Raw genomic sequence first — 14,958 nt, 5'->3', positions numbered from 1 at the left:
ACCCTTAGTGCCCAATGACAGTTTTACTGCTAACAATTGGATTGATACTGCTCAACTCGTCTTAATTAACAAACCAGACTTTCATCAGACCCACATCTGAAGTCAGGTGGCACACACAATATAATAATCTGTAGGAACGTGCAAACGTTGCGGCAATGGGCCATCTAAACATTACAATCTAGAATATAATCCACTGTAATGCTGGTGTCCTACCTTGTTTTTTCTCACAACTGACTGCGCAGCCCAGCACAAGTTGCAGCATTCGACCAAGCTCCGCTGCATCCGAGTGCTCTCCTATTAGACTGACCTCTGGCAAATTGTACTCCGAGATCTGTTGTCCCAGAACCTGAAGAGCAAGTTATTTTGAAATAAAATTAATTTGTGAAAATCACCATAATTATACAATTTCAGAGTAATAGTTTTTATTTGCCCACATCTAAAACATTGCTTCAACCTTAACACTTGAAGATAACTTTGAAAGGTATTTTTCTGAAGTTGCATTGTTCCATATTAATGCACGGAGCTGACAGGGATTGTTGTGTCCAGTGCTCCTTGACATGGGAACCCTTGGTAACCATTTTTAAATCTTATTTTGATGGTTTACTGTTCTCATCTTCACTATTTTCTCACCATCACGGACAGGTAAGGCCCCCACCCACCTACTTCAATTTGCTCTTAGTTTTCCAACATTTTTCCTTTACTTAGAGAATTGATGGGTTACAATTCTACATAGCGCATTAGTTGAACTCTATACTTTTTGTTCAATAGACTACACAGCAAGAATTGGTAGATTATTTAATATCTAACCTCATGGTCATACTCTCATGTTTTCCACTCAACAGTCATTGGGCAGTAATGAGTAGTAGGAACCCTGGATGATCTCCTTCTGCCTAGCTTTGATGGACAAGGAGGTGTAATTAGGCCACGTATAATAAAGTTAACCAACCTAGCATAAACAGCAGGAGAACCTCGGACATTGGTTTTGACCATCCTTTTACCAACTCATTAGGCCATCAATAGAACTCAATACTTGTCTTCAACAGAACAAAGGACATTAATATTGCATCAAAATTTCTTGAGGAGTTTTGTAATGAATGAGCAGGAAATGAACGATATCACCAGGGGATGTTTTTGGTGACGTTAGTTAAGGATCAAGTATTGGTCACCATATTCAAGAGCAAACCCTGAACTTTGAATAGAGCCACAATATTTGTTAAGCTTATTAGGTAGAAAGGGCCTCAGTTTACCATCTGCACATTTAACACCTTCTACAAAAGCACAGAAGCATTGAAGACATCTGACATTAACCATTCATATATATTGTGATTCAACCCAACTTGCTTGTCTCAGAGGGGTGAGGGCTGCCAATTGAGTCATGGCGACAAGCCAATGGGAACCTTCCTTTGCTGACTACCTTCTCAGACAGGAGCGAGAGGGAGCTAAGAAAACAACTAAACACCTGGCCCCTGATCCGCTTCAGATTACGTTCTTATTTTTCATTCATTTAAACAAATTACCTTTATTGTGTCCCTGCAGTGTGAATAATGGCAACTGTGTGACCTTGAAGCCAATACTAGCTTGAGGCATGTAGAGATCAAGCAATTGCGATTAATACAATTAAATAGAAACAGCAGCACTGAATACGGGATGGACGAAACACCTTATGTTATCTTTCCTCTCAAATTATTTCCATGATAGACAGCAGGGCAATCATGCAAGAAGGTTTTGCTTACATGAAAACTGCTGTTTGAAACTACCTTTACCTAAATAACTGCAGAAAAGGTGCACGTTCTCAAGTCTATGAACATAGAATCATAGAAAGGTACAGCACAGAAACTGGCCTTTCTGGCTCTCCTTGCCCATGTCAACAGTGACACCCATCTACGCTAATCCCACTTGTCCGTGTTAGGCAGTGTCCCTCAGATACATCAACCTTCATATAACTGAGATTTTTTATTTATGATCTACAGAGATGGTCATCACAAAGAACGCCATAACACAGACCTGAAAAGATATGATTATATTCTAAATGTTATGTTAAAATGTCTATTGGTAGTGAGGCACTTTGAGGACAGGCAAGGTGATCCATCATTGCAAGTTCTTTCTTATTAAATGGCACAGGAGATGTAGCAGCAAATCACATTGTAGACCATCTGCTCAAAGTCTGTCCAAAATCTTCCAGAAAAACAAAACCTTGCAAGACATGTCCTGTAACTTCATGGGATTTTACCAGTTTCCAAAGCATCTCCAGCATTGTACCTAAAATGCATAGCTATGCAGTGCAATAATACAAATTTCAACTCATTTCCATACTCTTAAAATAAGCCAATATTATAAGGGTTTGGAAGTACTTACGTCATGGTAATACTCCAACATGCTCTGAAGGATTTTCTTCAGGTTGCTTACCTGCATTGCAAGAGATTTAAACAGTCAGAATCTCTCACAAGCATAAGGTACGCTAGTGGTCAGGAATAGGATTCATCCCTTATTAGTACCAGATCATTAATTAAAAAAAACACTGCAAATACATGCCAACCCATGACTAAACACATTTTCAACAGTCTTTGTTATGAACCTTTCCATGCCATTTTACATTTGGTTACACATAACAGCAATTGTTTAGTCCAATTAGGGAAATGAGTACAAGACCCTGGTCTGCACTTTAAGAGCTACAACCCTTTAGCCTAATGGTATTTTACTCCAATCTCTATTAGACCATAAGAGAAAGGAGCAGAAGTCGGCCATTCTATCATGAGCTGATCCATTCTCCCATTTAGCCCCACTCCCTCACCTTCTCACCATAACCTTTGATGCCCTGGCTACTCAGATACCTATCAGTCTCTGCCTTAAATACACTATTAATGAGAAAGTTCAGCATCAAGTAGGTAATAGCTTTCCTCTTTCGCCTCAAATATTGAAAATACCTACCTCATTACTACTCAGGGCTCAGATATCTTGCTATTCCTAAATACATTGGCCAACATTTTGATTTTATCTCAGTGGATGGTTAAAGATAATTGTGTCTCCTGATAATCAACAGGATAGGATCAATTCGAATCAATAACAAGTTTTGACTTAGAGTGATAAACATAAGTGAAAGACTTCCTGCAGATTACATACATTTCACACTATTCTGAGTTTGATTTTATTCCATACTATGAAGAATAACTAACTCTTGGATTAGGAAGAAAACAAGGGCAAATGCAATAGCTACATTTCAAGTTCATACAGTGCTTGCTTTGATTTGCTGCCACAAAATTATACTTCACTGTATTGTCTGCACCCACAGTTGCTAGCTTAGTTTAGCCATTTAGTAAAAAGAAACTAAGTTTCTTCCTTTTTGTCCCAATACTTTCGACTCATTGGGATTAGGCCAACAAGGATGATGGCTTTCTTGTACATTTCCCAATACACCATGCAGTGTTACAGCGGCTGTCAGACCAGAGCCTGATATCTTTGCCATGGACCGAACCATGCTGCTCCTCCCTTTACCAGGAACTGTAGCACCCATTGCAGTTCCAGCTGAGATCAGCTAGTCCAACTGAGGCTCGGGATGTATGCAGGTTCTTCATTACCATCTGGTACATTTACCCACTGAACCAACAGAAGTAGATACCAGATTCTTGTGTCAGGGCATTGCTCCATTAGCTACCACTCATATAAAGTGATTATGTTCTACAGCATGAAAACATTGCCATCTCTCATTTAGCTCTCAGTAGATTTAGAGAGAAAATCATTAATCAATCTTTTATCACATTGAATTTTACTCTTAGCCAGTTCAATGAAATTCAAATATAAGGAAGTAGATCAGATTTATCAGGTTGTGTAACTTTATATCAAACTGTTTACTTGCAAGTTGCTTGCTTCACATTGCAGCATAATGCAGGCAGACAGAATCTAAAGTGCATCCAGCTCCAGTCTGAGAGAGGAAATATAACACAAACCAGCTGCACAATTAAACAAATCCTCCTTTGATCCTCATTATTGTCAGCTGTAGATGGGTAGGTCAGCACTGGCAAAAGTACCAACATGGGGAGGTACAATCAATGTTTTCTGTTCTTTCTGTTACAAACAATAGAGATTTATAGCTTGGCTCGACTGATGCTAGGCAACCTTCAGTAAATCTTCAGCATTTGATCCAGCTCTTCCTATTTTCTAAAGTTATTTGACTATGTGCAAGCTACATAATGATCCAAAGTAGAAGTTACAACCACCTGTACCTGTTCCTTTTCTTTGCTGAAACCTTTTTGTGACCTGTGTCCTCAGTTCAGCACAAAGCAGGGTTCCACCTACACATCATTTGGAACAACTGGAAATTTTCTCAGATGTTTCAATTGCAGCACAACTTCTACATTACGATAGGGTGCAGCAGAAATGGGGAAATACCTAGGGCATGTTTGAAGGGAACTGCAATTGGTTTGGGAGATTTTAATCTACATATTGATTGGATGAACTAAACAGGCAAGGGTATCGTAGAAGGAAAATTTGTGGAATACATCAGGAATTGCTTCTTAGAGCAGTATCTTACAGAATCCATCTGGGAACAGGTTAATTCAGATTTAGTTATGAGTAATGAGGAAGGATTAATAAGAGATCTTGTGGTTAAAGATCCCCTAGGAGGTAGTGACCACAATATTCCAGAAGCAGTTTGAGGATGAACAACACAGGATCATAACCAGTCTTCAACTTAAATAAGGGCAATCACACTGGAGTGGAGGTGGAGTTGCCTGAGGTGGACTGGTAAGTAAATAAACAGTGGCAGATGTTCAAGCAGCTGGTCCACAACACTCAGGAGTCCATCCCAGTTAGAAAGAGCGATTCCATGAGAAGAGACACAATCTGTGGTTAACAGAGGTGAAGGATAATGCTAAATGGAAAAGTAGGGCATACAAAGTGACCAGCGCTGGTGGGAGACCATAGGACTGGGAAGTTTTGAGGATCCAGCAGCAAAAGACTAAACAGTTCATAAGAAGGGAGAGAATTGATTTTGAGAGAGAACTTGTACGTAATATCAAAACAACAGTTAGAGATTCCATGGATATATAAATAGGAAGGCAGCGGCTACGGCAGGTGTGGGACCTCCAGAGAATGAGCCTGGTGAATTATTAACAGGAAATAAAGAAATGGCAGATGTGTTAGATCAGTTTTTTGTATCAGCCTTCACCATGGAGGACACTGCAGATATCCCTCAGATAACAGATGGGCTCATTTCACATAACAGGGAGGATCATTTAGGAAACCTGAATGTTAGTAAACCTTGTCAATGTGGTTTTATGAAAGTTAAATCACATTTGACAAATTAGCTTGAATTCTTTGAAGGTGTGACAAGGAGAGTTGATAGAGTGGAACCTGTAGATGGAGTGTATTTAGTTTTCCAAAAGGCATTTGACAAGGTGCCACATAAGAGGCTGGTGCACAAACTAAGAGCCCAAGGTATCAGAGGAAGTGTGTTAGAATGGATTGAAAACTGGCCGGCTCATAGAAAAGAGTTGAAGTAAATGGGTCCTCTTCAGGCTGGAGGGATATAACTCGTGGAGTACCCAGGGATCAGTTCTTGACCTTCAGTTGTTCACTATTTACATTAATAACCCAGAAGAGGGAACAAAATGTAAGGTTTCCAAGTTTACCAATGATACAAAAGAACAGGTGCATGAGGACATCGTGATTCTGCAACGAGACATAGACTGAGTGATTGGGTGAAAACCTGGCAAATGGAGTTAATGTGGGGAAGTGTGAGGTCATGCACTTCCATAAGGGGAATCAAAAGGTGGATTATTGTCTAAATGGAGGGAGACTGATGGTGAGTGAATTTCAGAGGGATCTAGGTGTTCTAGTGCATGAATCACTACACGTTAGCAGGCTGGTCTAACAGGTAGTTAAGACAGCAAACAGCATGTTGGTCTTTATTGCAAAGGGGTTGGAGTTTAAGCACAGGGAGGTTTCGTTCCAGTGGTACAGGGTGTTGGTGAGGCTTCACCTGCAGACTGAGCACAGTTTTGGTCCCCTAATCTAAAAGAGGATACAGTAACCCTGGAGGCAGTCCGAAGGAGATTCACCAGGCTAATTCCTGAGGATGAAAGGGTTGTTCTGTCAAGAGCAGCTGGACACCTTGGGTCTGTATTCCTTGGGGGTTGAAGAATGAGGGGTGACCGCTTTCAAATGTACAAGATCCAAAGGGGGTTGGCAGGGTAGGTGTTGTGATGTTTCTGCCAATGAGAGAGAGTCATGAACAAGGGAACATAGCTACAAAATATAAGGACAGTCATTTAAAACTGAGGTGCGTAGAGATTTCTTCTCTAAAATGGTGGTGGAGGCCAGTTCATTAGATATTTAGGTGGAGAATTATAAATATTTGTAAGATTGAGAAATTGAGGGATTGGGGTGAGAAATTGAGGGATTGGGGAACTGGCACAGAAGGGGAGTTGAGGCCAGTGTAGATCAGGCATAATCCCACTGAATGGCAGGGCAGGCTTGAGAGGCCAAGTCATCATAAAGACATCATTAAACTGGAAAGAGTGCAGAGAAGATTTACAAAGATGCTGCCAGGATTTGAGGGCCCAAGTTACTGGCAGAGGTTGGGCAGGCTGGGACTTTATTCCTTGGAATACAAGAGACTGAGGGGTGACCTTATAGAGGTATATAAAATCATGAGGGGTATTGATAGGGTGAATGCACACAATCTTTTTCCAGGGAAGGGGAACTAAAAATTAGCGGGCATAGGTCTAAGGTTAGAGATGAAAGATTTGAAAGGGACCCAAGGGGTAAATTCTTCACACTCAGGGTGGTGGTATATGGAACGAGCTGCCAGAGGAAGTGGTTGAGGCAGGTACAATAACAATATTTAAAAGACATTTGGACAAGCACACAGATAGGAGGGATTTAGAGGGATATGGGCCAAACGGGCAAATGGGATTAGCTTGGTGGGCACCATGGATGAGTTGGGCTGATGGGCCTGTTTCCATGCTGTATTACTCTATGACTGTGGCCTGCTCCTATTTTGTGTTCTTCTGTGCAGTGCACCCTGAAACACACGGTTATTCATTTACTTATTCCGCTACGAGAGAACAAAGTCATCCTTATTTTACCACTATACCTTCAGCCTCCAGTCTCCGATGTCTTCCTTAATGCGCCCTAACCAGGCTTCATTAAACCAGGAGGGATCACTAAAGGAAAGAAACACACGGACTGAAAACAGTTACAGGAAGCAAATAGAAGAATGTGAAATATTCAACACAGTCTTGAGCAACAGGAAATGGGAACTCACAAACTGAAGAACTTTGTTAACAGGCACTTATAAATGTTCAACTCTGGAATATTGTATAAACATGCTACATTCCTAAACAGTGTTTCTAAAGCCCTCATTCACCACATATGATGTTACATATGGTATAATCCACAAAGAGGCTGCAGAGGGTTGTAGACTCAGCCAGCTCCATCATAGGCACAACCCTCCCCACCAACAAGGACATCTTCAAGAGGCGGTGCCTCAAGGCAGCGGCATCTATCATTAAGGACCCTCACTGTCTGGGACATGTCCTCTTCATGTTACTACCATCAGGGAGGAGGTACAAGAGCCTGAAGACCCACACTCAACATTTCAGGAACAGCTTCTTCTCCTCCGCCATCAAATTTCTGAACAGTCCATGAATACCACATCGTTATTCCTCTTTTGCATTATTTTTGTAACTTATAGTAATTTTTATGTCTTGCACTATACTGCTGCCGCAAAACAACAAATTTCACGACATATGTCAGTGATAATAACGCCGATTCTGATATGGTGTAATCCACCACGTGATGTGAAGGAAACCAATCTCATTTCCTGATTGACAAGACAAGCAGTGCAAGCCTGCCATTTCCAGTTGGAGAGCAGATTTAAGATGGTTACTTTGTGCTGGCATCACTTTTGCAAAGCGTCAACACTGGCAACACAGATGGAGACCAAAGAGATTCTGCAGATGTTGGAATCTGGAGAAAGACACACGAAATGCTGGAGGAACTCAGCAGGTCAGGCAGCATCTATGGAGGGAAATAAACAGTCGACCCTTGGGTCTTGACCTGAAACTTTGACCGTTTATTTCCCTCCATAGATGCTGCCTGACCTGCTGAGTTCCTCCAGCATTGTGTGTGTGTTGCTGGTAGCACAGATGGTGTTTTACAGCTTTTAAAAAGAATATGTTTTTTTGGCAATGAAGTAGTATGGGGTATAATCGATGGGACAGCTGTGCACAGTATAGATACATTTGTTTACCTTTTCAAATTGTTGTTATGGGTTTTGGACATTCACTAACACTTATACAGTACATCTCACTACTGTGATGTGCTGACAGTTATTCTACCCTTCCGTTATGGCTAACACGAGGGGACATAATTTTAAGGTGATTGGAGGAAGGTATAAGGGGGATGACAGGGGTAAGTGTTTTATTTTACACAGAGAGTGGTGGGTGTGTGGAACGCACTGCTGGCAGAGGTTGTTGGGGCAGATACATCAGGGACATTTAAGAGACTCTTAGATAGACACATGAATGATAGAAAAATGGAGGGCTATGTGGGAGGGAAGGGTTAGATAGATCTTAGAGTGGGATAAAATGTCGGCACAACATTGTGGGCCGAAGGGCCTGTACTGTGCTGTAGTGTTCTATGTTCTAAACCCACACAGCGGCATCCTCAGGCAACAGGCTTCAGGGGCCATTTGATGGGAATAAATCCACTTTAGGATGTGACCTTTTATGTCTTTAAAGCAAGTCATGGATCAGGTTTTTATTACAGTACTGCACCCAGCGACACATTAATACATTAAAAAAACATATATTCACACTTTAATTCATGTTTTGGAGAATGGGCGTTGCCGGCATAGTCAGCATCTGCTGCTCTTCCTGACTATCCTTGAGAAATTGTTAGTGAGCTGCCTTCTTGAACTATTACTGCCCTTCTGATGAAGGCACTCCCAGTGTTATTGGGCATGGAGTTCCAGTGTTTACACCTAACAACAATGAAAGAACGTTGACATCTCTCTAACTCGGTAAGCTGCATGGTCCACAGGGAAACCTCCAGGAAGTGGGGTTTCCACCTAGGTTTTCCATTATAAATTCTGCTGTGTACAGTTGGTAATTGGTTTATTATTGACACATGTACTGAGATCCAGCGAAAAACTTTGTTTGCATGCCATCCAGACAGACCATTCTATAAGTACATCAAGGTAGTAAAAAGGAACAAAAACAAAATGTAGTGTTACAGTTACAGAGAAAGTGCAGTGCAGGTAGACAATAAGGTGTAAGGGCCACAGCCAGGCAGATTGGGAGATCAAGTGTTCATCTTTATCGTATAAGAGGTCCGAAACCCACACAGCCAGAGAGAGAAGGTGCAAACTCCACACAGACAGCACCGGAGGACAGGATCGAATCCAGGCCACTGGAGCCGCAAGGCAGCAGCACCACCCACCACACCACCATGCCCACCTTACAGTACAATGGCAGTTATCCATGTAAAACTAATGGCATCCTTTCAATAGGGGAAGAACTGTAGTGCAAGGAAATTGCATGGAAGTTTCCATTTTAAATGTAGATATGGGAAATTATGGTGAAAGACATGATATTTATTTATTTGTCACATGTACATCGAAACACATAGTGAAATGCGTCTTTTTGCGTTACTGAGAATGTGCTGGGGGCAACCCGCAAGTGTCACCACTCTTCCGGCGCCAACATAAGAAAGCATAACCTGTACGTCTTTTGGAATGTGGGAGGAAACCAGAGCACCCGGAGGAAACTCACACAGACATGGCGAGGACGTACAAACTCCTTACAGACAGCGGCCGGAATTGAAGCCGGGTTGCTGGCGCTGTAATAGCATTACGCTAACCACTACACCATGATGCAATGATTCATTTTCCTCTAACCCTGCATACACAGCATCTGTGCAAGGATACGTATGAAAAGAAACCTTTCATGCCTGTACATCATGGCAATGCTATAATCAGATGAGTGGAGATTACTGGATAATTCTGCCATCAAACAATGATCACAATGCTGCAAGATAGATTGATTTTATGCAGAGTTTTCTGGGGAGATTACTGAGCACTCATTGCAAAAAAATATTGCAGGTTCTGTTTCTTCTGCTCTTTAAATAGACTATTCTCCAACTCTGTATCGTGTACAATACAATGGATATTTTGCTGTGCTATATACTCTGCCATCTCCAACTTATTGGCTGACAGTGTTGTCAATACTGTTCCTTCAATGCACATAAACTTTTAAATCTTCATGATACAACTGCTACAAACACATTTTTAATGTTACCAGGTTGCAAGGCAGGCTTGAGCAAGAAACCCCAGAAAATGCTAGAAGAACCCAGCAGGTGAGGCAGCATCCCTGGAGAGAGAAACAGAGTCAACGACCCTTCATCAGAACTATAGTGCTAAACATTGTCCCGACAAAGGCCAGCACAAGCTTGAGGCAGAGCACCTCACCTTCCATGTGGACACGTTACAACCCTCGGGATTCAAGGCTGAATTCAACCATTTCAGCTAAACAGCTTTTCCCTCTTTCTCCACTGATGTTGCTGGATATATCAGTTTCAATTTGTTCCTTTCTTTCTTTTTTCCTTCTGTCTCTAAACTGCTTGTGTTCAAAGTAGTACTTACTTTGACAGATTTGCTTCCCATCACAAATTTTCCCTCTGTTCTCTCCACCTGTTCTCCTTTCTGCAACTTAATACACACTCATTTTCTCACGTTTCCAGTTCTGATGAAGAGTCATTGACCTGAAGCATTGACTGTTTCTCTATCCATGGATGCTGCCTGACCTGCTGAGTTCTTCTGCCATTACTGTTTTTGTTCCAGATTTCCACCATTTCCTGTTACACCCTGGTAACTTGTTGTCGAGCTACTGAGCCATAATTAGTCCACATGCAAGAACATTGCACACCAGCAACTCTCACTCCCAGAAGTTAACTTTGTGATGCAACCAAAACTCAACTTACATATGATTAAGAACCTGAGCGATTGCAACTCCACTGGTCAGTTGTTGCTTGGTGGCACAAGGTGATGGCACGTGAAACGTCTGGAGCTGAGAGATGAAAGAGGTACAATGTTACGCCAAAGGGAAGAACATTCAGAAAACATATCCTTACAGTTTTTCTAACACTGCAGACAATGTTAATGAGTTCAGTAGATTGAAACCCCATTCCAAATCTCTACCATAAAATGCAAGCTGATGTTTTTCACAGCAGTGATAACCAGTGCAGGCACTCTTTGGACACGGTCCCAAGCCTCCAAATGTTTTGCAGCAGAATATTGACTACTACAAAACACTTTATGAATTTGCAAATTTAAAAAGTTTGTGCTCCACACCAGGACAGAGTTGCATTCCCTCTGCAAACTTACTAGACAACAAAAAAGTCAAACAAAATGTTGTCAGTAAAACTGTTATAGCAGTACAAACATCTAAAATATACAATGAAGAAAACCAGAAGATAATTTGTCAATCAACTTTAAACAGCAATTTAAATGTTCATTGGACACACGTTCACTTGATAGTATGAGATTTTTAAAATTGAAGGAATCTCTGGCAGAAAACCCTGCTCCAAGTCATTGGGATATTTAATAGCCATCTATATCTTTGGAACATGCAAATGGGACCTCCAGAGGATGCCAATATCTCTCTCTCTCTCTGAAGTTAAGTGGCAGCCTATATAATGAACTCAAGTCCTAGAGCAGGGCTTGAATCAGAATGTGCGGATTTGAAGGTTAAAAGAGCAATCAAATGGGCTTAGTATTAATAATCCAAATCAAAACAGTGCCAATCTAAAGCCAACTGAAATTGCTGTAAAATACCCAGCAGCCTTGCAGCATCTGTGGAGAAAAAGAACAGTTAACATTTCAGGTCAATTATAGGGATTCCCTGCATTACAGATAACCTGACTTATGGAAATCTGACTCTATGCAAATCCTCCCATTCATTTTAAAAGCGTTTTTCAAGTTAGTAATAATATGTTCCCTGGTATTCATTAACAACAGGATACAGTATATGTTCTATTAGTTTAATTATGGGTAGTGCGAGGGTGATTATTCAGTGAAATGAAGGAATTATAGCAGGTATACATAGAATGATTGGGTATGGGTAATGGACATCTCTGACTTAGAGAAATCGGCTTACAGACAGTTCTCAGGAACAGAACCCTTACGTAACCTGGGGACTACTTGTGCCCTTCACCAGAAATGAACTGAATTAGATGAGAAATATTAACTTTGCTTCTCTCTCCACAGATGCTGTCTGACTCCAGTACTCACAGCACTTTGCTGTATAACGGCTTGGTATGGCAACTGCTCTGCCCAGGACCACAAGAAACTGCAGAGAGTTGTGGACACAGCTCAGCACATCAAAGACACCAGCCTCCCTCCTTGGATTCTGTCTTTACCTCTCATCGTCTTGGTGAAGCAGCCAGCATAATCAAAGACCCACCCACCCGGGACATTCTCTCTTCTCTCCTCTTCCATCGGGTAGAAGATATAGGTGCCTGAGGGCATGTACCACCAGACTTAAGGACAGCTTCTACCCCACTGTGATAAGACTTTTGAACGGTTCCTTTATACAATGAGATGGACTCTGACCTCACAATCTACCTTGTTGTGACCTTGCACCTTATTGCACTGCACTTTCTCTGTAGCTGTGACACTTTACTCTGTACTGTTATTGTTTTTACTTGTACTACATCAATGCACTCTGTACTAACCCAATGTAACTGCACTGTGTAATGAATTGACCTGTACGATCGGTTTGTAAGACAAGTTTTTCACTGTACCTCGGTACAAGTGACAATAATAAACCAATACCAATATTGTAGCATCAACAATAGTTGCACCACACAAAAACGGGCCATTTGGCTCAACAGTTTCATCTCCACACCCACCTTACTTCACCTTAAACTAACACATTTGTCCCCCACTTGCTTGTTTAGCTTCCACTTAAGTGCATCAAAGCTATTTGCTTCAACTTGGTTACATTTGTTTACCAGTAGTTTTGAGCTTTCTTGCTTCCACTGTCTAGAAATATCTTGTAATGCAGGACTGTACAGAGATGAGACAACTGATCAATTTGGCTTTCTGCTGGTTTGGCCCGGAAGATAAGCTAAAGGCCTGGTGACTCATCATGCCCCATCACGTAGTAAATGACAATGTGACAAGCACTTGAATCAGTTGTGGCTTCAGTTCAACAGTGCCCCACAAGACAGCATTTGTGAGAACACAACAATCATGCACCATGAAGTGAAATGTCAGACCAGGTTATGTGCAGAAATGTTGGCAACTCCATCGCAACTCTTGTAACCTCACTGACCTCATTTCTCATGGCCTTCATCTATAACCTAGTAAACACTCATTGCAATTGAAATGTCATCCCAAAATCTGTAAAGCTATATTCAATGTTTAATCTACAAGATCCAACCTGCTTCAAGATTTTATGTTTCAATCATACTAAACAGCTCTTAATAAAAACTGCATCTTCAGTAAATCAAACAGTATTGGTCAGAAGGAAGCCAGATACTTCATTACATCTATACAGCCTCCTGAACTATTCCCTGCCCTGATCATACTCCAGACTTCTCCAAAGCTGTTCATTAACCCACCCCACACAGACTGCCCAACATTTTGACCAGCCGTTAGGACACCTCCCCCCTCCCCCCCAACCCCCACCGAGACCCAGCAGCCGGACCCCCCCCTCCACCAGACCCAGCAGCCGGACCCCCCGACCCCCCCGGACCCAGCAGCCGGACCCCCCACACGCCCCCCTGGACCCAGCAGCCGGACCCCCCCCCCCCCCGGACACAGCAGCCGGACCCCCCACCCCCCCCCGGACCCAGCAGCCGGAACCCCCACACCCGCCCCCCCCCCGGACCCAGCAGCCGGACCCCCCACACCCCCCCCCCACCCCCGGACCCAGCAGCCGGACCCCCCACACCGCCCCCCCCCCGGACCCAGCAGCCGGACCCCCCACACCCCCCCCCCCCGGACCCAGCAGCCGGACCCCCCACACCCGCCCCCCCCCCCGGACCCAGCAGCCGGACCCCCCACACCCCCCCCCCGGACCCAGCAGCCGGACCCCCCACACCCCCCCCCCCCGGACCCAGCAGCCGGACCCCCCACACCCCCCCCCCCCGGACCCAGCAGCCGGACCCCCCACACCCCCCCCCCCCCGGACCCAGCAGCCGGACCCCCCACACCCCCCCTCCCCCGGACCCAGCAGCCGGACCCCCCACACCCCCCCCCCCCGGACCCAGCAGCCGGACCCCCCACACCCCCCCCCCCCGGACCCAGCAGCCGGACCCCCCACACCCCCCCCCCCCCCGGACCCAGCAGCCGGACCCCCCACACCCCCCCCCCCCCGGACCCAGCAGCCGGACCCCCCACACCCCCCCCCCCCCGGACCCAGCAGCCGCTTGGTGGGTTAACTGGCGGCTGTGAGTCGGCCCCGGTGTGTGGGCGATGGTCAGCACAGACCTGTGGGGCCGAAGGGCCTGTTGCTGTGCTGCGTCCCTGTGACCGGAGGGAGGCGGTGTCAGCTGTGATCTGGTGGGTAGGAGCGGTACGACGGGCCGAATGGCCCGCTCCTGTCCCCTATGGGGATGGGGGCTTCCCGCGGCCCGGCAGGTGGAGGTTACAGGCGCCACGTAGATGCAACGTGTTGTTGCTGTTGCCTCCTCCAGCTCGGCAGCGGCGGGACCGGGGGACCGTGGGGGGGGGGGACCGGGGGACCGTGGGGGGGGGGGACCGGGGGACCGTGGGGGGGGGGGACCGGGGGAGGGGACTCGGGACCCCCGGGACCCCGCCCCCGACACTCACCCATAGCAGCAGACTGTCGCACAGCTCCGCTTTCCCCAGGCTCATCCTCCCCGCCCCGCCGCACCGCCCGGCCCGGCCGCCCGGCTTCCGTACCAACCGTCACATGCCCGCCGCCCCGCCCC

The 14,958-nt window shown here is 44.6% G+C and overlaps 1 protein-coding gene across 2 annotated transcripts in view; it reads right to left on the bottom strand.

Annotated features, from left to right (window-relative positions):
* LOC127584964 (protein Hook homolog 3-like) overlaps positions 1–14,953 on the bottom strand; it is a 57,786-nt gene extending 42,833 nt beyond the window's left edge. The window contains exons 1-5 of one of the 2 annotated variants that reach the window (XM_052042041.1): positions 14,837–14,953; positions 10,981–11,066; positions 7,094–7,163; positions 2,356–2,406; positions 214–346 (exon numbers count right to left, since the gene is read on the bottom strand). In XM_052042041.1, coding sequence (XP_051898001.1) covers positions 214–346; positions 2,356–2,406; positions 7,094–7,163; positions 10,981–11,066; positions 14,837–14,881 — 385 coding nt within the window. In that variant the 5' untranslated portion in view covers positions 14,882–14,953. The remainder of the gene's footprint in view (positions 1–213; positions 347–2,355; positions 2,407–7,093; positions 7,164–10,980; positions 11,067–14,836) is intronic. The other variant, XM_052042042.1, reaches the window with a different exon arrangement.
* Between the last annotated feature and the right edge of the window lie 5 nt (positions 14,954–14,958).

This window comes from Pristis pectinata, chromosome 31, assembly GCF_009764475.1.
Source record: "Pristis pectinata isolate sPriPec2 chromosome 31, sPriPec2.1.pri, whole genome shotgun sequence".
NCBI classification, from domain to species: Eukaryota; Metazoa; Chordata; class Chondrichthyes; order Rhinopristiformes; family Pristidae; genus Pristis; species Pristis pectinata.
This window is presented reverse-complemented; position numbering and strand designations above follow the sequence as displayed.